This window comes from Crocodylus porosus, unplaced genomic scaffold, assembly GCF_001723895.1.
Source record: "Crocodylus porosus isolate Cpor-Errol unplaced genomic scaffold, CroPor_comp1, whole genome shotgun sequence".
Lineage (NCBI taxonomy): Eukaryota > Metazoa > Chordata > Crocodylia > Crocodylidae > Crocodylus > Crocodylus porosus.
The window spans coordinates 52,361,613-52,386,240 of record NW_017728907.1 but is presented as its reverse complement, the minus strand read 5'-3'; the positions used below and the strand labels follow the sequence as shown (position 1 = coordinate 52,386,240).

The 24,628-nt window shown below is 38.6% G+C and overlaps 1 protein-coding gene across 1 annotated transcript; it reads right to left on the bottom strand.

Moving 5' to 3' along the window:
• On the bottom strand, nucleotides 1-22,975 carry LOC109307464. Its single transcript, XM_019531402.1, has 5 exons — nucleotides 21,071-22,975; nucleotides 17,045-17,150; nucleotides 11,421-11,547; nucleotides 6,921-6,954; nucleotides 1-1,301 (listed from the first exon to the last, which is right to left on the bottom strand). The coding sequence occupies exons 1-5, from the start codon at nucleotides 22,689-22,691 to the stop codon at nucleotides 706-708; spliced, it is 2,484 nt and encodes an 827-aa protein (XP_019386947.1). The 5' UTR covers nucleotides 22,692-22,975; the 3' UTR covers nucleotides 1-705.
• Between the last annotated feature and the right edge of the window lie 1,653 nt (nucleotides 22,976-24,628).

The window sequence follows — 24,628 nt, the reverse complement described above, 5'->3', positions numbered from 1 at the left end:
AAGTGGCAGGGACAGGCAGCAAGGGGCGGGAATCAGGTCACTTGACCACCTGGCGTACCACCACCTGCCTCCTTGCTACTGCTTGCTCCACTGCAGTGGTAGGGGGAGGAACCAATTTAAAATGTTTCTTCAAAAATTAGATTCTTGACATGGAAAATTATAATAAATTTATAAATTTGCCATGTGTAGAATATAATTATTGAGGGTTGTCTTAAATTCACTCATTTCGGATTTGGGTAAATATGGCTGTGCTATCTTCAGAGGCCAATAAAGAGCAGTTGCAGGTGCTGCAAGAAATAGAGGAATCCTTGCCCAAGTTTTTTCTGGCTCAGAATTCATTAGAAGGGGTCCAAGTCGCTGGCTGCTCAGTCACAGGTCACCTTGCTTCTGAACTTCTTTCAGGTGGAAAGCAGACCACAAACATAGTGAAGATTGTTAGAGGATATGAAAATCTTGATTGTTCATTTATCTTGCTTTTCTGTAAAAGGAAGAGGGAAGGAGCCTATTTGATCAGAACCAGTCAGAGATTCGTGAAATAATTACCCTCCCCCAGAATTAAAACATGACAGAAAAAGATAATGTTAGTCAACTTTATTTTTTTTAAACTTCAGAATTTAAAAGTATATTTTTAAAAAGAATTTTCTATTGAGATATATTTCTATTATTGACTTCTATTATTCTAGCAAGCTTGTCAATCTTCTTATTTTACATAAACTTATTCAAATCATTAATGGGTTCTGGGAAATTACAGTCATCAAATTTAGTGAGACTAGTGCAATCTAATGGATGAGACATGCAAATATTACTCATGGATCTTTGTGGTGATTTAGAATTGGGTAAATGGATCATGTCTTTACTTGACTGTAGAGAACTCAATGTTTCATTAAAGGGAGATAATATGGCAGTATTGTTTTCAATTCTTGACTTAGGAATCCTTGCTTTTTCTACTTCTGAGAATGATTTTTTAGTAGTATTTTCATCATCTTGATCATCACTGGATAAGTCATTTGAGATAAATAAAGCAGGAGCTGTATTTTTTTCTGTTTTGTTAGTGTTTGGTAAGTGCGAATTCTGATTTTCCATTAAACTTTTTTTTGATAAGGAAACATGGGAGGAGGAATCGTCCGATAAACAGTCACAAGTTGCTTCTGTACTGCTGTGCCACGATATAAATGAAGATGACCTGGAACTTGCAGTCAAACTGCTGTTTGGCATATTCAGGCTGCTTTCTGAATCTGAGCTGTCACACATGACTGTTTTTATAACAGGACTAAATTCACCAGTAGTACAAACATCAGGAGCTGTAACAAAAATGTATTTTATATTGTCATTCATTATTTTGTTGTGAATTAAATTATATTTATTATTTTCAGTGCAAGATTTTGAAGTATAGTAATAATATTCCAAAATTATCATATCTGTCTGTTCACTTTTACTTCTTGCTATGTTCTAGTTGTACTTATTATGTAGTTGTTAAGGAGGTAAGTTTCAAAATAACATAATTTCCAGGAACTTTCAATACCATTGATGCTTTTGAGAACTTCCCCCATAATTCACAAGATTATAAAATTGTCTGCATTCTGTTACAATTTTTTTATAAATGGGAGTGGAATGAAGTCTAATATCCTGGCTTTACCATGTATCATACTGAAATGTGGCATATTAACAACAAAAAATGAAAATAAATTTTAGTGTATTTTATCAAAACTATATTTTGGTATTAGAACATATAAGTCCAGTATATTACCAGATTCTTCATTCAAGTTTTTAGAACAACCTACAGAATGTAATGTCTCCAAAAACGTAATTTTGGGGGACTGAGAATAAGAATCTGGAGAGTTAACATGTATTTGGAGAGGCATAAATGCATTATAAGAGAATCAAAGCAGTACTGGGTGCCAGGAAGAAGATGAAGAAATATTACACAACTCCCACTGAAAATAAACTACCTGAGTACCTTTGCAGCCTAAGAACTCTTCATAAGGCTTATACATTGTGCAACAGATTTTGAGTGTATGATAAACTATGACGCAGGTTGATTCATTGCTTCATAAAGTCTTATATAGGGATAAAATTTCCATCCTCCAATACTGAAAGCCATTTTGTTTTGCCTCTTTGGCAATGGTGGCCTCCTTCACAGAAATAAGACCAGTCTGAAGAGTGTTTTAAAGAGTCGTACAGAAGATGGTTGATTGATTTAGAAGACACAACACAAAATATACGGCTTTACAGACCTGGGGCAGTATACTTTTTCTTGAAATCCTTATTAAGTCATAGATTGGTTTACCAAATCTTCTTAGAATGGAATTCATAACTCGGTGCATATTATTAGCATAGAATCATTTTGGAGCTGTTACCAACTTAATTCTCAAACTGGCAGAATAGAAGCACTTTTGCTTCCCCTAACACTTGTGATTCATTATGTTATTGAATTATGTTATCAATGGGACTTCCAAAACTATACATATATATATATATAGAGAGAGAGAGTGTCTGTTACTACTGAAAATTCAGTAAAAATTACTACTGTACTGTTAAATGCCTCCACCAAAATAAAGGAAATTAAAGGCCACAATTCTTCCTTGAAATGATATAAAGGGGCAAACCCACAAAAGTAATTAAATTGGACAGAATGGTTATATATCAGTTACTACTGAAAAGAAAGTGAGTTTAAACAGCATTTAAACTATGATATATGCTTACCTTTCCAGATTTTTATGTTATACATAATACTTGGTATTTCATAGTTTCTAGGGTCGGAAGGGACCTGAACAGATCATCAAGTCCGACCCCCTGCCCTGGGCAGGAATGAGTGGTGGGATCATAATACCCCAGCCAGATATCTATCCAACCTCCTCTTGAAGACCCACCAGGTAGGGGATCTAACAAAATTACAAAGTGTGCATCAGCACAATGTAGGCATTAATAGCACAGTAAAATCATTTTTGTGGTCTGTGATGTAATGAAGAAATATGGCTTTTGCTTGATAAAAAATATAATTGTAGTTTGTGTTGCGAATTATATTTTAGAAATGCAGACTAATAAATTGCTTTTATGAACCGTGACATCATCAGTTAGTTCTTGAATCAGACCACTGCAGTTTTGGATACTAAGCTCTCTGTTGTAGAAGCCCCATCTTGTGGACAACTGCCTTAGGACAGGACATTATCACAGAATTCTTGCTCATTCCCAGAATGTCCTTTGAAAGGGAAGTGGATTTATGGCTTTTATTGGGATTTGAAAAGGCCTTTTCTTGAACCTTTTATTTCCAAACCTGTTTGCAGAGGTCCAAAGCAGAAATACCATTTGAGTTCCCCAAATTAAAATGTCTGAATTATCTCAAATGTAAGTGCACAATTTACTTTTCAAAGAAGCACTGTGCTTCATCAGAATTTATGGATACAACCCTAGGTTCCAGAAAAGCCACTTTTACCTCCATTTTTTTTTTTATATATGTTACTCTTTCTCCTCTGTGCATATAGCCAGGATCTTCTTTATTTCCTAAGAAAGGAAAGTTTGCCAGTGGAGGCTGCTTGCATCCCTGGAAATGGTGGGACAAGCATACGAGGGAGGAAAAAAGCTTGAGCTAGGCATCATGTACCAGTAAATCCTCTTAAGTCAGCAAAGGAGAACAGATGTTGCCATGCTGGCAGGGGACTGTGTGACTAAGCTGTCTGAGAAGTAAAAGAGGCTCACAGGAATCTAGTAAAATGCTCTATATATTACAACAGTTTGACTGGATTTGTTTGACGGCTATCACAAGCCACAGGAACAACCCAGTAGTTCGAACTGACGGGGCTATGAGCAAAATTTGACTTTTATATATTTATGTTAGATTCTATATCTATTATAGGTCTAAACTGTATTTTACAAATAAATTTTACTTCCTGTCATTTTAGAAATTAATTTGAGGCAATTTCTTATAAATTCTGAAGTTATATTTTATTGTTTTCTAACCATGGCTAAAGTAAGATTTTCATCCCTCAGTACTCCATTCAGGCATTTCCTCCAGACCACTAGTTGATAACATAAATAGACAAAAATAGTCGCACTTAAAGATAACATTCTCAATCAAATAATGAGAACATTGGCTAAAACTAAGAGTTATTTTAATGACATAGACACACTATAAAGAGATAAATTAGAGATATCTGATTTTAATCTTAAACATATCTGTTGATGTGCCACCTAACTCGCTCTTTTATTTCCTACTTGAAGCAGAAGCCTCACCCAACTAGACTCCTGTATCATTTAAGGCAGGGGTTTAAGTGTACTCTGGGGGGCAGGGGGCGGCGAGCAGCTGGACATGGAGCGGAGGGAGAGGAGGAGTGGCAAGCGGCCGGATGTGGCATGCAGGTCTGGTGGGGAGGCAAGCGCTCTCACCCTGCCCCAGCCCAGTTCCTGTGAGACAGCAGTGCGGAGTGACAGTGCGCCATCCCCACATACCCTTGGGACCTTTCAAAGTACCCCCAGGGGTACATGTACCTCCAGTTGACAACCCTTGATTTAAGAGATGGAATATCTTCAAGGGGTCAGAGAAAGTAACAGAAGTTCTAAGAAGGGTTCAAATTCACAATTCCAACAAAGACCCAGATGAAGGAGATTTTGAGGTTGTCAATCATCCAAGGTAAGAATGGTAGGCTGAGAGGAAGGCCACCTGAGGCTGGAAGGTTTGCAATTAAAAAAATATATTTATTGATGTAGGAAGAGACCTCTATGGAATGCATGCTACCTCATCATTAAAAGAGTGAAAGAGAACGGCAGTTCTGGTCATGAATGACTGGTGCCTCCTGGGACTGGGGGGGCGAGCATCGACTGAAGCCAACTGTGACTCTGGTGGCGGCCAATCTTGTGGGGGGGCACATGCCTCCCCGTGGCCCTCCTACACGTCGCCTATGGTTCTGGTCTTTCCATCTCAAGAAGTATATAGTAGAATCAGAAAGGGTACAGAGAAAGGCAGTCAAGATGATCAGGGCTATGAAGCAGATGCCATACCAGGAGAGACTAAAAATGCCAGGACTCCCGTTTGGAAAGGCGAGATATCACAGATGTCTATAAAATCATGAAGGTTGTAGAGAAAGTGAACAGTTATTGACTACATCCCAGAATACTAGAACTAGGGGACACCCACTGAAATTAGCAGTAGACAAGTTTAAAACAAACAATAAGAAGTATTTTTGCAGGCAGCACATAGTTAAGTTACAGAACTTGTTGCCACAGGATGATGTAGAGGAAGATATTTATAGCCAGTTTTAAAAAGGGATAAGACAAATTCATGGATGATAGATCCATTCATAGCTATTAAACAGAACAGTCAGAGATTTTCCTCTGATGTCCCTAAATCAATGATGGTGGATGCCATGGAGGGTATAATGGGATGGATCACTTTTGATATGTCCCGGTCATATGCTCTCTAAAGCATGTATTATTGCCACTGTAGGAGGAAGATACTGGGTTAGATGGATCATTGGGCTTCCCCCAGTATGGCACTTCTTATGTTCTTAATAGCACAGGCTGGTTGGTCTCTTAAGAGAAGAGCCCAGGAAGAGATAAAAACTCCCTGGAAATCTATATGCCAGGAGATGAAGCCATGTAACCTTTAGGTAAGGTTTCCAAATCCTAATATCATGGGAAGAGTTGATATAAATGTTAGTAAGAAAGCTGTGGGACCTAGAAAGGAAGCTGTGAATGATTATGTTAAGCTTCTAATCAGGGGGCTCTAAAATCAGGGAAGGCACTGGCTGGGGAAGGGGGAAGAGGTAATGATTGTCTAGAACTCTAATGTAACGGGTGAATCCACAGTAGCCTACTAGGGCTAGGATTTGTGAACTTCAGGTTGAGGAACAAGACTGTTTATTGATCTAGAAAGAGTGCTCTGAAAAGGAATGCATGCTGTGTCAGTGGTTTCTTGTACAGTTGTTAGGACATAGTTTTAATGTCACCATACCAGACCCAGGAAGAGAGAAGACATATAGTTTTATATTTTAAACTATAATTATTTGTACACACTTACACCAAACCCATAAAAGAAACTGAGAAAGTGGCTGCATCAGGACACCAGAGCGTAAACTGCCCTTAAAGGAATGCTTTAGATTAACTTTAAATTCACTTATTGTATGCTCTTTTGTCAATATGTATACTTCAGTAATCTGCAATAGCACATCATCTCCAAAGCTGAATTATAAAGTATACAGGTGTTTAGTTATTAATGCTGCAAAATAATATGTAGTTGCGCCAGCCTTGTTTTGTAAAACCAGAAAGCTAACGGCTGTGTAAAGATGAACTAACTCCACTGAAGAAACAATATTACATGGTTAAAAAAAGTTATGTAATATGTAAATTATGTAACTATGGGGAAGTTAAGAATGAGGCTTATAGGCAAACCACTAGTATTTAAGGATGGGCCAAAATTAAAAATGTAGAGAATCAACAAGAAGGTCATGTTAAAGAAAATAAATCTTCATCTTCATCTCTTTACTTTGGTGGAAACATTTCAGTAAAATGCAGTTTTCTTTACTAGCCTCTGTTCTTTTTATTGTTTTAAAATCACAGTTTTTCATGTAATATTCTTACTGCCACTACAATCTTATGAGACCTAATAGTAATTTTATATAAAGAAGTTCGACAACAAAATATAAAGGGTCAGATCTGTAATAAATTTATGGCAAAGTATGCTAGCTGAGGATAAAGCTTGATGTATAAAATTACTACATGGCTGAGAATATATTTTCCTTGGACTTTTAAATTGTTTAGTAATAACATTTGAAGGCCTTCTGTTACTATTTCATTTTCTATGACTTTGCAATGGTGTTTTCTAACCAGGTTTGGTATTTACTTTGGAGATTTTATTTTTCTTTATTTTATTTTAGCTTTCAACAGCATAGACTATTGCAGCCTGGACTCTTTAGAAGTTATAGTACCTGTTGCTGCTGCTGCTTGATTTTTGCTTGCTTCCTGTCATACATAAAACAGAATGTTACCAAATCATTAGCATGTTAAAAAGTAAGTTTTATTTTATTTGATTTGCTAATTATGTAAAATTACCATACAGAAAAATATGATTAACAAAGCCACCTTTAATGCTTTCCTAAAAGTGATTTCTTTTTAGATGTATTCCAGGACTCAGTCACTACTTACAAACAGACTTTTAGTTACATGATTTAAATGGAACATTTGGATTTAAACATTTTTGAACAAGGCACAAACCATTCTTAAAAAGCAGGAATAGTAGTTTGGGTCGGCTGAATTTGCTTCTTCAAAGTTCTGGTTTGTATACAAGACTACACAGAATAGATTTTCACTTAACAGATCTCCAGATTGACAGGATAAAATGTCATAGTAATTAATAAAAAAAAGTGAACCAATGAAATGATTAAGTGCTGAAATTAAAATAATTAATTCCAGTTTATGCTTAATTTTGTTAGAGTTAATAAACAGACCAGTGTTCATTACTGTACAACATACAGTCAAGCCCAAGCCTACAATTCCCTACACTACTATCGGAGAGATGCAAGAAGGGATACTCACAATATGTTACACTTGAAGTTAATTTTAGGTGACATCTCTTTTAATTAAATTAGCTTGGTTAATGGGGTTGCGATAAAGCATACCTAGCCCACTGTTAGGCAGAGAAAGTTTAAATTTTATTCAAAGAGAACCAGGTTTACAATGTGTCATTTCAGACAGGATTTCCACTTATGTCAGCGCTGGCCAACCTTTCTGGCAGGCATACCACAAATTAAACCCTGGCCTCTACTCAAGTGCCCCTGTTTCCTGTCCTCTAGTCCAGAGGCATACCTGACTAGAGTTTGTGCCCTTAGGTTCCAGTATAGAGGCAAGTGGAACTTGGGTCCTCACCTGTCCGGAGCAGAGCAGCATGGGTGCAGCATGCTGCTGCGAGATGAGATGTCACTGCCAAGAGCCAGGTTCTGTCTTCCCTGGAGCAACAACTGCTGCAGTTTTAGACGGTAAGGAAAGTTCTAAACCACTTATCGTGTTGGTGGCTGGAGGACCAGGGGAGAGTTAACCTAGCTCTTGGTGATGATGTGACACCACCTCTTACAGCCACATCCTGCCCCTGCTCCACTCAACACAGCCAGGGGCACAAGCCCCTTCTCCTTTCCTACCCACTGCCTCCATCCCAGTGCCCACCTTTACTGAATACCCAGGGTTTATGTGTTCTGCATAACAGCTGCCCGTGGCACTCATGGCACATGTGCTATAGATTGGCCACCCCTGACTTAGGTTTATCAAGAAGGGTATTTAAAAATAAGGTACATCTTACAGGCTCTCAAAGGAAGTGTGGAAGTCTTGAAGAGCCTAGAAAATTAATTGTATCAGTGTACTTTACTTTTCCTTCTCTTCCTAATATAGGAGATGAAGCCAAGAGACTTGTAAACCAAGACCTGACCGAGAAACATGGAGAGCTTAGAATGCTGACTGCTTTATCCTCATAAAATGACTTCCACTTTTTTGCCACAGACCAGGTGAAATTGTTTATTCTTTTCCCCTTACCTTATATTATTTTAGGGTTTCAAGAGTCTGTCCTACATGTTTAAACTGGCCAGGACAAATCCTCTATAATGAAATGTATTTGTACTAAATTCAAATGGACAAGAGAATGAAATACATTTTGGAAGAGGGTGCTTCAAATATAGTGTTGAGGCACAATGGTTTTTATTTTCCTTGAACATGAAGGCAAACTATAACTTTGAAATTTATTCTTTGTCAGCAGTTGTTGTTTGGCTATATAATTAGTACACCTGCCTGTTCTTCTTAACATGAAACCAGTTCTGTTGTTCAAATATGTTAGCAGGTTTTTACATTAAGGTTTGAGCCACACACATTTCTACAAGACCCTCAACTGCCCTAGCTCTCCATCAGTATCTCATCAAATAGATGGGCTTTGAAGTGTGCATGTAATTCAGCAAATTCAGACTACCTTGGATTGGACTGGCAAAAGAGGAGAAAGAGCATTTTAAAGGAAAGGATTTGTCAAAATCTACTTGTAGTCCTCTTATTCTGTATGCCATGAGATCAGGTTGGCTACCATCTATGAACTTAGAAGTAGAGAAAGGGAAGAACTAGAGGGTGGAGGAACTGCTTGTTCCTTTAAAAGGTGATTTCCTGATACACAAGCTTTATCTTTGGACTGCAGAGATAAAATCTGAGACTAAGTGGGCGCATCTACACAAGATGCTAACTGTGCAGTAGTCAAATAATACCACACAGTAGCATGTAACAGCACAAACAGTGCTAATACACTACTGCACAGTATTATTAGACTACTGCACAGTAGCATCACTAAAAAGGTGTTCACTGGTGCTACTGCACAGTAATTCCAACTACTGTGCATTTATTTAGTACTTGTTTATTTAGTACTCAAGTACAAGTACTTGATTATACAAGTACTAAATAAATGCGGAGTAACTGCTGCACAGTCTCATGTAGACGCATACACTGACTCAGGTTTTCTAAGAAGGAATACTGTGCCCCACATGCATGCTTTTCCTTCTTTACCATTGGTTTGGAAAGCAGAGAAAACATCCAGAGTTTGGATGTTTTTCTAGTTCTTTTATAGACCCTTGCATATAAGCAATACCCTTTTGGAGCCTTCTAGTTCTTTTATAGACCCTTGCATATAAGCAATACCCCTTTGGAGCCTTCCTTGCCACAATGGAATTCAGTTAAATATCTGGTCTCCACCAGCTCTGAGGTTAAGAAGCAGTAAAAATCAGGGTAGGAAAATGGTCCAGGCAGCAATTATTCTATTCTCAAGTAAAGGAGAAAGCTGTCAGCACTGTCTTGGTTGTTTTGGTTCCTTTGTTGGCCTTTTCCACTCCTGATTTTCCAACGATATTAAGGGTACAGAGATTTGTCCAGGGCATTGTAACATGTGTCCAACTGGTAAGTCTATGGGGGGGAAGGGATAAAGGAGGAGAGCAGATTGAGGCCCCCCAAGGTGAGGGAGGGAGGGAGTGGGGCAGGGACAGGGGTAGCATGTCCGAGAGGTGCAGGCGAGTTGGGGGGGGGGCAGTGGCTCCCAGCTGCTGCATGCACTTCCAGGGAAGTGATGGGGGGCATGTGGCCCCCTAGATTTTTGTGTGGGGTGAAGGCAAGCTGCCTGCTGCAGAATCGGGCACCACTGGGAGGGGCGGCTACAGGGTGGGCTATAGCCACCCCTAAATTCCTTGTAGCCACCCCTCCCAGTGCCCTGCCCTCAGAGGTAAAGAGATAGTTGGGCTTCTGGCCCCTGAGGCAGTAAGGAGGGCTTTTTTATTAAATTGTGGAAAATCATACGAGGTGCAAATTACTGCTAATTTACTTGTGAAATAGTTAAGCATGCTGGCATTTAAACTGTCCTTTTTAGCTTTCACACAATACCTTAAAATGAATTAGGGTTGTTCATCTTTCCAGGTGTGTCCAAGAGGTATGTGTTCTTGTGAAGATAACAATATACAGATTTATACTTTATTCATGTTTTCAATGCTATCTTCAGAACCATAACTTTTAGGGATGGATTTACAGGACACTGTATATTAGATTCAGATTACTATTATTACAGGACCATTTGTTTGGGAGATATATCTACTCAAGACCATCAAGGCACTTCTTGCTATTAACTTAAAGAAGATACTAGTTCAGTGCAGTCTGTACTTCCCTGATATGTGATATGCCTATTAAATATAACACTGAAAAGTTCTCTGATAGCACTAATACACCTGGAAATATTTATACTGGAATATTGGAAACAGCTTGCTGGTACACAGAAAGGCTCTCATCAGCATGTTAAATGGAGTCTGACTTTGTGGGAGCCCTAAACAAAGCAAGAGCTTTAACTAGAAATAAAACCAAGTGGTCAAGGCCCCATAAGGACTACTTTAAATATTTTGGCTGCCTCACTTTCATCATCAGAAATATAACTTTGATCTAACAAATAAAGATGCAAGTAACTTGGGGTCTAATCTTTAGAAACACTGCCTATCCACCACACCTATTGACTCCAACTGGGACACTACTTGCATTCAACCTGGCACTCTCCCTTCCTTGTTTACATCCTCTAACTAGGTGATGGGCATAATCTTATTTTAAGATATAAAATACTTTCCTTTTGAATTAAATACCTCACATTGCTGAATTAGTTGGTTTGTTACATATGTCTAATTTCTGAGCAGTATCCCTACTAACTTGTTACAGAATTATTTGCCATAATGCTCCATTATAGGCATACTGCATCCAAAGAACTGGAAGGTGCTTTACTCACAGTTTGGGAAGGATAAAGTCTAAACACTTTATTGCATACAAGAGGTAACATTTAGCTTTTAATTATTCTCACAATACCACCTATACGAAAACAAGAAAAGTATTCAAGGACTGTTAGGGTTACATTTTACCTTTAAAATAGATGTGTTAGGTTTTACCTGCGATTTTCCAGCATGAAAATACTGAGAAAGAGAAATAGGTTTATAATATTGAGCATCTGTTGATACAAATCCGTTTGGGAGCTCCTCATCTTTTGCAATGCTTCCAAGAAACTGACAAATTTTTCTGAAAGATACATGACAGAGTTAGATTATATATGACATTATATAGTATGCAGGTTTATGGAAATTTCTGAATTCACAGTAAACTAATAAATAGCAAAGATACTTATCAGTAACTGAAGTTCTTCAAGAAGTGTTGTTCCCATATACACTTGTGGGTTTCCAAGGTTTACTTGTAGGTGTTTCTTACCTTGTGTTTTGATTGGAGACTTTTTTCTTAGCAGTATCAGCAGAGTATGTGTTAATCTTCAGTGCTTCAAGGATAATACATGAAAGATATACATTGCAGCTCATTTGCCCAGTGAGCCAGATGGGCCATGCCTGGTCTGTCCATGGGCTAGACCTGGCTCGTGGTCCCAGCCTGTGTGAGAGAGGGGGCAGGGCCCAGCCACAACCCACTGTGGGGCATGGGAATTTGGCAGCAGGTGAGGATAGTGGTATTAACTGCCACCACCAAATTTCCTGACCTGTGAGCAGTCCTTGGGCCGAATGCTATGGCTTCACTGGCCATATCTGACTCGCAGGCCGGAGGTTGAGCACTTCTGCCTTATGGAGCTGCATATTTGAAGGGTGTAGGGAGAGAAAGTCAGGCACTGGCTGGCACAGAATCAAACTTTTAAGGGTTGTAAGCTTACCTTAAACAAAAAAAAAGTAGAGAAAATAACTCTTAGCACACTTCCTAAGGTATTTTCTGGGAGGAAGCTGTCAAAATGCAAGAGTTTAGGATTGTCTCTGAAGCTTAAATGCTGTCAGGAACTCCACCAGTGCTCTGTTTCTAGGCAGGCAGCTGAGAGGAACTAAGGACAGGAATGGTGCACCACCCTTTAACCATTCATGTGGAAGAACAAAGAGAGGTAGAGGTTTCTTTAGGCCTCACCAAAGCTCACTTTATGGATACTGATAAACGAATAAATCCTCTAGTTGAAGCTTAGGGCAAGAAATGCAGCCACAAGTGAACATATTTAGGTGGATAATTACTCAAAGAAGAAATGATACCTAAAATAAAAGTTTGTTTTTATACTATTGCCATTTTAACATAGAAAGGTGCACAGTCATTTAGAAACCAGATGTGAATAACAAGCAAGAATGATAGCTATAATGCTTGTCCATGTAAACCCCAGGTTTCTGTTCTGTTTTGATGGTCTGTTAAGCATGCACCGTCGAGGCAAGGCTTGGAAAAGCCTGGAAGGAGTAAACTGTCAACCTCCTGAGCAATTTGTTAGCGAGCATGCATGCTTGATACGTGAGCCGTGGCAGGAAAAACAAGAGTGGCTGACAGGCGAGGGGGTGACATGCCTGAGGCCAAAGTGAGAGATGAGTGAAATGTTGTTGCAAACTGAGTGATTGGCAGGCACTGCTGACCTGTGATTGGCTAGTCATATGCCTCCCCAGAGCCAGCTGGATCGTTCCATTAGTGGCTTCAGACCCTGGTGTGACGTATCGCCCTGCGTTGTACGTTTTGTATCCGGACTCCCTATTCTGTTTGTTTGTTATTATTGTTGTCCTTGTTCCATTTCTTCCTTGCCGTTCCTGTCATACTAGTTATTCAATACACTGACTGAAGCAAGCCAGACACTGGTTTTATCTTGGCTAACCAATAATCTATTCCCCCCCACACTTTTCCAGCACTCTGATGAACACAATTAACACTTTAATCACAGGTCCGTGTCAACTGCTGCAATATTCTGAATTTAATCTCTAATAAGGAACCTACTCACAAGCAGTAATGTTTCAAGCTAAAACTATATATATAGGAACTCAAATATACATATTTTGAGTCATCTAAATGACCGCGTTTGTATTAATAAAGATTATTTTCTATCACATAGAATTTTATCACATACAGTGACCACAATTTTATCACTGTTAAGAAACCTACTAAAAAACAGTGATACTGGAGTTTGAAAAATGAAGTCCTCGAACTTAAATTATGTGGAAACTCAGATACGCATTCTGAAACATCTTCATGATTATTTGAATTATCTGGGAATAACCATTTATATAACTTTTTCAATAAAGGAATTTCCTCTTTTACTTGCATTCCTGGTTATCAGGGATCCTGGTTTTCTCTGATTTAAAAAAATCCCCAATTTTCAGTTTATAAACAGTAACACCAAATCCACATTTTTCTATGACTTAAATGAAACACTACTAATATATAGATACATACATAGTTGTGTTTCATTTTAATCATGGAAAAATATGGATTTAGGGTTACTTTTTTTAACCGAAAATTGGGGATTTTTTTAAATCAGAGAAAACCAGGAGAAACACTGTGTATCTTTGCTGACCTCTTTCTTTCTCTCCTTTTTAAAACAACAGTTATGGATACTCTACTCTGCTTGGTGCTTCCTCTACACTGTTTTTTCTAGCTCTGCCCATCCCATTGCTGCCTTCTTTCTGGATTCTCACTGTATGAATTCAAGTACACCAAAACTTCTGTTGCCTTTTTATCTTAAGTGCCTATCTTAACATCACAATTTCCGCTGCCATATTTCTCCTACAGTGCATGTACTTTGATCATAACCTTCCCAATGGTTATGCCTTTCTTTTCTTTTCATTAAATTAGCTCCTCTGACAGCTGTCATTTACCAGCATCTATCACAGTTTACCTTGTACCTGTCTAAATTTTGCTGTCCTTCACCCAGTTCTTCATAAATAGAGAAAATAATAAAATTAGATTTCCTAATTACCCTAAGAGCCTAAGGAATCTTATGACTTGCTTCAAAACATTGAATAATTTCATAATATACTTTGTCTTTCAATAACTAAGGAGCTGTGTACTTGGCTACTTTTGCAGCCCGAGGGTTTTGGATATAGAAGGGGCTCCTTGCAGTCCTCCATCACTTTTTATAGTTCCACGTCTCAGGGCTCCTAGGAATCCGTTGCAATCTTACCAATAGATGTCAGGGGTTCTTGGTGTCCCCTATTCTGCTAGCATCCCAGGTGCTCTGAATCTCCAACCCCTTGTTATTTCCTTCACCCTACCAGAGACTGTATGTCCTGCCATTCACTTCTCCGTTATGTGCCCCCAAACCCCATGTCTCTTATCCCACATACCTCTCCATTAATTTTCTCCGCCTCCAAGGATCTTGTGTGCCCCCCAGTCTCCCTTCTGCCAGTTCTATGTGCCTCCTGCTCCTTCATCATAGCAGGTGTTCTCTCTATCTCCTCCCTCCACCATTTTGCCTTCTGTTGCTTAACAAGGGCTGTGTATGCCCCTGATGCTCATACCACTGTCCCTCAGTCTCTCTCTGCCAGAATTCTGTGTATCCCCTCTGTCTCTCATCTCCTCTTCTGTGTATATCACACACTCTGTGTGATTTTTCCATTCCCATCTGCTAATCTCATTTCTTGCCTTTCTACCATGATTTCAACATTGTTAACTGTATTGGGGAATATGGGCAGAAGTAAGAGTTGGGGGCGTGTGGAAATTATGTTATGATGGAATGTTTCATTGGCTGTCATCAATTTGTTTCTTGATTTATAGATATCTACAGAGGTGAATGAGAAAATTGTTGCTGCTAAAGAGACATGGGGTGTCCTGTATGCCTCCTATATCCTACGTTCAGATTTTCTTTCTATTTTTACCCAAATCAAAAGAGATCTGGCTATATGTGACTGAAGCACTCTCAGAAAATTGGAACTGATCAGAAGAGGTGATATCACAAGTTACCTATCATGTTTCAGATAAACGGAAATCCTGTGAAGTTTGGTGTCAGAGTTGCTTCACTCAGCTAATGAGGCCCAGGATTTGATAAAACTCATCTTTAACTTAAAAAGTTAACTTTTATGGCTCAGGTTGACACAAAAATAAAGTCTAGCTATATGTTTATTAAAAAACTGCATTTTCTTACTCAGCAGATGTTTATTCAGAATCATATCTATTTATTTTGCTAATTCAAAGAAACCTATACTTTTCCCAGTATAGTTATGGAGGAATAAGCACAATTTTTTCCATGATGCATCAATATAATCATTTAATTATGGTACTACCTACAGGTCAGAACTAGAGTGGGACCCAATAGTGCTGGACATTGTGCAAACATGTGTAAGAAATTATTTGCATTCTGAAAAGCTTACAGTCTAAATGGAATCATTATCTAAGTTTTGATTGCAAAATATTTATTACTAATGATATATGAAAGCCGGAGGAAAAAAATTGATAGCTGTTTGTGCAGTTAGTTTCACTGTTTCCTAAGCATTGTATCTGCTAGAGTCCTGTTTGGGGGGATTAGTCATAAAGTGTAAAGGAAAAAGAAATAACATTAAAAAAAACAGGAAAATTATTAAATCAGCACAATTTTGTATCATGATTTTAGGGGAAGATGTTGTATATAAAAGGCTTTAATTAAACTGCTCAAATTGAATATATTATATTGATTTGCATCTCTAAAACTATTTGAAAGCAAATGAAAGCACTCCCCGCGTTAGATGGCCAAGCGATTCTTCATTCCTGTATGAAAGCAAGGGGAGATTATGGGGTGATGGTGCCAGTGTCACCCTGGCCAGGACATGGCTGGGGGGGAGGGCTGCAGGTGTCAATGCAGGTGAACAGAAAATTGATTCATGCCAGCCTGGGCAAACTGCAACACCTGGCGTGTAACACCTGGCGTCCGAAAAAACACATTACACCCAAGTACCTAAAAATTGCAGGTACCCTCTTCCTCTCCTATCTGCAATTCAAAGAGATATCTGGTGGACAAAGGGGGTGGCTACAAAAAAGTTGCAGTGCCACCTGGTGGACAAAGGGGCTCACTATACGTCAATGAATGAATTTTTGTTTTCATGTGGTGGATCCATGGATGTGTCCGCTTAGTTTGTGGCGATCCCAACTAAAATACATTGGGATGTGTTTTAGTTAACTGCAAAGAAGACACTTAAATTGCCAAAAAACTTGTATGTGAAAACTGTAATGCAGTTAAATTGAAAAAAGGGCAATTTTCGTCACATGTACAAGTGCCCAGTGAAAGCAGATGGCTGGATACTACACTTCCCTTTAATATGCTCTCAAAATAGGTGCACACTGCACCTATTAAGAATAAGGCATAGCAACCTGCCCCTTACTTTTTCTCTAAAATAGATTTTCAGCATAACACAAGTTTACTAATTTAAGAAGAATCACTTTATAAATAATTAACTTATACTAGGAAACTGTTGATTGTTAAAACAGCAGTGTAAATATATTGACTATCAGAGGGTACTAAAGAACAAGTTTCATCCTCACAAGTTGTTAAATTTTATTTGAGCTTTAAAAACTATTTGCTTAGGTAAAGAACAGAGGGAATAACAAAGAGTCTGTTTTAATACTTAAAAAAAAAAGAAGAAAATCTTCAATAAGGTATATAGATAGATGTTTTGGTATTATTATTTAGCATTTATCGCATTATTGATCTTTAGATCTAATTTTTACTGTGTGTTATGCTATTTTATAACCCAGCCATGCTTAAAAAAACACACTTATTTTGCTGATTGCTTAAAGTAAAAGATTAATGCCCTACCTCCTTTTGTAAAACAGGCAAAACACTGCTAATCCCAGAGCAAAGATGACAAGTCCAACAACAGTAGCACCTGCTACTAAAACGGAAGATAAATGGCTCAAAAACTCTACATAAATAAAAACAAATTCATTGTCAAAATAGCATTATTTTTATGTAACAAAGTAACCTGTATGTTTCAGATTAGGATTTAGTGTATTGGTTTACTACAAAGGAATTTTTATCTAAAATTTCAGAGGGCATAACAAGTTAGCGTTTTCAAACTATAATATCATATCACATCATAAGCAGTTATATTAAAATGTTTGTGGTGGTTTTTTCTGCTCTAATTTTCCCTGGTTAATTATTATCATCTGCATGGCACAAAATTTTCAGTAACCCCTTATTTGAATTAAAACAGCTTTTTCTATTGTTAACACTATAACATGCTATCTATAACAATGCTGAAGGATTTTATAAGCAAATATTCTAAAATATGCCAAAGAATATTTTGGTCTCATCTCATATACAGCTTGAGTACCAACCATTATGTTCTGGAAACTGCCCCTTACTCCTAATCACAACTGTAACAATGGTAGTTTCAGCCCTGTAATATTTTGCCTCTACCCCTGCTCATGCACTTCAACTCTTCAGTTAACTTCTAATAATCTAATAATTATATAAAAAGAATGCATATTTTATCTTAGAGCAGGTGTTGGCAACCTTTGGCTGCTATGAGCAACTGCTTGCAACTCAGCCTGCACTGTGGGCTGCAAATCTCTGCGTCCCCTGGTAATCAGCAGATGTAGGACCTTAGGGATGCCTCTTTTGCTGCTCCAGCTGCAAAATACTGTTGATTTCCTGAGCTGTGGTAGGTTGGATCTGGCTCATGGGCCATAGGTTGCTGACCCTGCCTTAGAGAAACTGTGGTTCTTTGAGCATTGTTGTTCACAGACAGATAACTTGTATGCAACAGTTTTAAAGTCGCTAGCCTAGGAACTCTCTTTAATGCTGATTTTAAATAACTCTTGGAGCACTTCATAAATTTCAAAAGATTAAAACTAATGCTGAGCCACTACTTATAAAAGGTAGGTGGGAAACCCAGATCTGTCAGCCTGACATTGATCCTGGGCAAAAATAATGTTCCTAGGACTTGATTAATGCACAATTAAATTACAGAAATAAAATGCCAATTAACAGACACTTTCGGAAATTAGAACCTGTCAAACTAATCTGATATCATTTTTTTATGAAGTTACCAATGCCACTGCTCAATGCACTTGATCATCCAAACTCCAGACTGAAAGTAGGGTAGCCACGTTGGCATGACGTTGAGCATGCAATATAAAGTATTGTGGCATCACTGCATTAAGAGTAAAAACAGATGCTACTGAACTGAAATGGCTCAGCTCTAGCAGGACATATCCTTGCTCTTACTCTGGTAAAAAGTTGAAATCTCTCCTCTGTCCTGGGGGGGTCAAACTCTGGCCCACAGGCCAGATCTGTCCTACAGCGCTGTGTCATCCAGCTCCTGCAGCTCCCCACAGGTCCAGAAATTTGGTGGCAGTGGAGCGGTGCCACCACTTCCCCTACTGCCAAATCTCTGGACCCATGGGAAGCCCCAGGCCCTGTGCACTGATTCCATTGCCCAATCTGAGCACACAGGGCTGGGTGGAGACAGTGCTGGCCCCAGGGCCCAATCCAGGTGTGGGGGACCTGGAAGAGTGCTGGGCCCCCAAGACTGAATCACAGCGTGCAGATGGTTGGAGGGAGTACTGCCAGACTACTGGGGCCCAATTCTGTTGCACAGGTGGTAGGAGGGGGTGGGGCCTGGCCCCCCAGAACCCAAGCCCAGGGTGCAGGGGCAAGAGGCAGCGTTATTGGATCTCTGGGACCCAATCCTAGAGCACAGGGGGCTGGAGGGGGTGGTGCCAGGCCAGCAGGGCCAAATCCTGGTGTATAGGGGCAGAAAGGGGCAGTGCCAGGCCCCCAGGGCCCAATCCTAGCACATGGGGCACTGAGGGGGCACTGCCAAGCCCCTGGAACCCACTCCCAGTAGGAGGAGGACCAAAAGGGCAGTACTGGATTTCATGGCTCAATCCGGCCTGCAGATGAGCCCTGCACCACTCATTTGGCCTGTGTGGCCAAAAGGTTAAACACCACTGCTTTATCAATCCTTCAAGGCCCTTAACATCTTCAAAGAGCATCTTCCATTTTGGCTGATGGCAAATCTGATGATGGGGCTCTTCATCAGTTAATATTTTCTATTGAGGCCAAAAGCATGGTTGGCATTAAAACTTAGATGCGGAGATTGAGACCACCAACCATTATATTACAAGGGGGGTGGAAAAGGATATAAAATATCCTATTAAAAAGCTTATGCTACTGCAATGGGGTTTAGGGAGACTCTTCCCTTATGAGAAGGCTGTTCAAAGACTATTTATTAAAATCTCATTGTCCCTTTCTTTGAAGCATTTGGCACTGTCCATCATCAGTAACAGGACAGAAAGACATCAGCTTCTGACACTGTCTCCCACGATAATTCTTAGTATTAGCTAAGGAAATACAGACTAAATGAAAGTACTGTAAGGTGGATAAGAGAAGGCCAAACAGACACTTGAACTGGATGATTTAGCCAGGGATGATCTTGCCTTGACCAGGGAGTTGACTAGATTACATCCTGAGGTCCCTTCCAGCCTTACTTTTCTGTGATTTGACGACATGGACTAGACAGTTCAGGCAGGAAATTCCTATATTCCTTGTTTCCAAATCTGAATGCAATATACTTACTGCTTAAATGGGACAGGACACGATAAATACATAAAAGCAGTTATCCACATTTTTCACTGGTTTCCTGTTAGTTTATGTGTGCAATTCATGTTGACAATTAATTGTAAAGAACAAAAGGGCACTGAACCCAGCTCTCTCTGAGATTGCTTCCTCTCCCTACAGCTCAAATCCTCCTATAACCTGATCTTAGGGTTGCACTCCAGATGGCAAGAGACATAGTAATGATTTTTGTCTGAGGGAACCCTCCACTCAGTCTACCAAAGCCCAAGTTAAACAGCCTTTACAATTAAAAATAAATTTGGTTCCTGTGTTCAAGCTGGGTTTTTCACTGAAAGTAAATTAGTATAGACAGCTAAAGATTGATGGGATGTGGGGAAATAATGTTTCTGTGGCAATAAGTTCTACCACTGATACTGATTTTTAAATGTATATTTGCTCTTAGATATCTATTAGGTGATTTATAAAACAGCTTACAAATAGAAACTTGTGTACAAAATGTATAATGAGGATTGGTGATCATGTTTCAGCAGGCAAATGCTAAATTTAAAACTTTAATTTTAAAACTTTATTTTAGAAGTACATTTTGTATTTTATACATACGGGTGAAATTTCATGCCAGCAACAGGTCCCATAGAAGGGTCTAATGATTATGAATCTGTTAAGGCATAATGGTTCTTAAATAGGCTTTTCCACTGAGGTGGTTTTCATACTATGAAAGGAGTTTCTTTTCACCTAATAAAATAATTAATATAATAAGTATATTTTATATATGAGTGTTTGTCATGCATCACAAGCTTTGCATATGCATAATTTACCATGCTTAGAATTAGCTATATAATTAATGACATAGCTATTTATGTAGCTGTCATAATTACAAGTATACAGAAGCAAAAGATGGTGTGCAGCCCCAAGTCTCTTACAAGAAGATTATGGAGATTCTGACTAAGGCACAATCCCTTCTAGACTTCTCTGAACACATGGAAAATGTATAATTACCACTGAGGGAAAAGAAGGATTAAGCATTCCCTGTACACCCCAAACAGTGCTATTATCGGAGGCCCAAATACTTCACACTGAATATCCTTTCTTAGCTGCAGGAGAGCCATTCATCATTTTGTTTGTATTATATAATCATATTGAGAGGGCTGAGAAAATGTTTTTTAAAATGTAAAGTAGATCTTTGAAAGTCTTCCTAACAAACTTAACTGGCTTAATTTACAATTTATAATCGTAAAATGAAATATAGATCAATCAGCTTACCTACAGGTACCTTTACACTTTCACCATTTGCTGACCGCTTCCTTCTTTCTCTATTTAATGCACTTGGAGTAGAGGGTTTTGGAGGATGTATCACAGATGTTGATGAATTCTCTCCTCTCTTAAGGTTTTTATGCTTACTACCAGTATTCACAGTTTGCCTTTGAGATACAGCTGCTCTTCTGTCTCTAACTTTTAAATCCTCTTGAGCATAACTGATTTTTTTCTGTTTTATGTTCCATAAAGGTAGTATGCTATGGTTCTTAATTTTTTCCACTTGATTTGGAAACGTTGTTTGTGCCATCAGTGGTGTGAATAATGTATGTTTAACATTTTCAACAGAGTCTGTACTTGGAAGGAGAAAATTAAACTTTGCAGACTTCGTACAATCATTTCTGGAGGAATATGCCAGTCTTTCTACTCCAAATGCTGTTCTTTCTTTTTCAGATATATGACCATCATCTGCATTTCCTCTCCATTTATGTTTTCTGGAAGCTTTAATTTTAAAAGGCTCATCTTGTTTTCTTTCATGAATGGCAGATTTGGTTTTATATACTAGCCAATTTTTCTGCACAGTGTCTTTTCTTTTGTGGGGGATCATCACTTGTGTAAAAGAGTTCTGATTTTCTTCAACAGATATCGCAGCTATTGCTTTAGCTTTTTTATCTTTAACCTGAACCATTACTTTGCTCCTCACTTCACGGAAGCTTTTATACCATATATATTTACTGTCATTAGGTCTGTGTTGTGAACTCCCTGTTATGTATGCATCTTCCATCTCTTTCTTAGTTGGTTGACCTTTTTGTAATACTATGGCTCTTTGTTTCAGGTTTAAAAAGTTAGGAAATTTAGTATTAGGCCTCACAGATGCTTTTCCTGATTTTCTTTCCCAAGAGCTTATTCCACTTGGTTTACTGTTTAGAGAGCCTGAGATTTCCTGAAACCCTTTAAGGAAGTGTCCATATTTCTGAAGTTCTATATGTTGACTTTTCTTGTTTGCACTTATTAAAATTTTTCTTGCATCTGTTAGTCTTTTATGCTGATTTCTTCTAATTGCATTTGTTTTTTGCTGGGCCCAAGTTCCAGAACTCATTTCAGCTAATTCCTTTTGTTTGGCAGAAGTTAAAAATCTGTCATTAGTGTGCTTATTTTTTTCCTTTTTCAGAGTTTTAATATGATAGTGTTTTCTTTCAAGAACCATCTGATTTTTTATTATAGTTGATGCCAAAATGCTTTCTAAGTTGTTCATATTTGTTCTGGAAAGTGCTCTTTCAACTGTTGGCAATAAATCTGCCTTTGATAATGCTGCAATAACTAATGATGGTTTAGTCCCTAAGTATTTAATACTTGTATCAAGACTGTCAAACAGTTCTCTTTGAAATTTCATTCTTATGTTATTTGTAGGCCCTTTTTCAATAATTTGGAACTCTTTCAGTAGATTTGAATTCATTTTATGTTGACTCAGTGTCTTAGTGTCTTCAAACTTCCCAAGCGTGAAGATTTTTCTTGGTTTTTTTGTTAGCTTCATGTTTGTTTCAGTTAGTTTTCCATTTCCTGTCCATTTTCTGGAAACCTGTGCTTTCATGCTTTCATTGCCAATCAGACATGGTTTGTGTTGATTCATCAAAACATTTAAAATATCACTGAGCAGCTTTTGTTGGTGCTTGTATTTGCCAACTTTTTGTTTAGGTGCTTTTGATTTAGTTTTAAAATTTTTGTAATTTCTACCAATTATAGAATTGTTCTGCTTACCACCATGAAGATTTTCACAAGTTTTTTTCCATGCTGACTGTGCTGAATTCAAAAGTAGTGATGTCTTATTTGAAGAACTGTTTGCTATTACTAATGTTCCTAGTTGATGTTCTTTTACATGATCTGCAAAACATACAATAAAATATATTTTTTTAAATGGCTCCTAAAATATGCTTGTGAAAAACAGAACTTTTACTTCCATTGAACATTGGCTTCGACTTGAGTAAATAGGTGCAGAAATACTGCAGTATTCCCAAATCTCAGGAAGCGGAGAAATACTGTAGGATCCCACTAACCCCAGTGCTGCAGGATCCCTGAACGCCAGTAAGCAGAGAAATACTGCAGTATCCCCAAATCCCAGCAAACAAAGAAACACTATATGGTCCTACTGATTCCAATATTGCAGGAGCCCCAAATCCCAGTAAGTGTAGAAATACCGCAGGATCCCATTGATCCCAGTACTGCAGTATCCCTGAATCCCAGCAAGCAAAGAAATACTGCAGGATCCCAGAATCCCAGCAAGCAGAAAAATAGTGAAGAATCCCAATAAGCAGAAAAATACTGCAGAATCTCACTAGTTTTTGCCATTTCATACTTCAAAAACATACACTATGTCAGGATTTTCCCTTGCCAGGTAATTTAGTGCAGTGTTTCTCAACCAGTGGCACATGTCCCACTGGTGGGACTCGAAGGTTGTGTAGGTGGGACTTCAACTCACTGCCCAATGGAAAAAATCGGTTATTTGCACTTCAAATAAATGAATCAACAGGTATCTTGAACAGTGCAATTTTGTGGGTTTTTGTTTTTATCATGGTGGGACCAGGGTTTTTTGACAAAATGGTTGGTGGGACATAAGGTGTAAAAAGTTGAGAACCGCTGATTTAGAGTATGTATAAGATTCTCCAGTTGATGTAGGAACTCCCATAGCTTTTGTTCTGAGCCATATGTTTAACTTGCTTTAACATCCAGCTATCTTTCCAAAATACACCCTGCAATAGCAAACTTCTCCTTGCATGTCTGTAGGGTGGCCATCGAGGTACCTCAGTAGAGGATAGCTGCATTTAGCGTATAGTGATCATGTTCTTTTGACCATTCTGAGTTGAAGGATGTCTTTTGTTTGGGCATTTTGAATTAAGGGTGATGTCAAACTGATTCTGAAGACAAACGTTTAAGGGTGGCAAGCAACAGCCATAATAGAAGGATATAATTAGGAACCATGACAAATAGGACCTTTGTTGGCATTCACGGGACCAGTACAAACATGGGATTAATTAAATGACAAATATGTTAACCAATGAGGACAAACAATTTAAAGTTCAATTGTGGGTTGAAAGGTTTGGTGTCTCAAGAGAAAAACAGAGGACATAAAGGCATCTGGTTTCGTATCAATAGAGGACAGACTAGCAGAAAACTGGACTGTCCTCTATAAAACCAGACGAATGGCCATCCTACATGTCTGCCACGCACACAGCAGTCTCAGTGACCACTGTGTAACTCAGTGGCCCAGCACATGGTCTGATTCCAGCTTCTCTCCACTTCCAGGGTCCTGCTCTGTCAGTCCCACCTCATTTAGCTCCTTATCCAAGGCTGTGGACTTTGGGTTGCCAGCTCTATTCTGGGAGGTTTCATCACATGATGCAACAACATTCATGATGGTGCACAGGCTTTATCTCCTGAAGGCAAATGCACGTGGCTACTACATTAAAAAAAAACACTCACGGGAGTATTGTATAAATTGGATTCAACGATCCATTACTCCTTGGCCTCTTGAAGGCTCAGACCAAGTTTATTTGAATCTCATTTATCTTA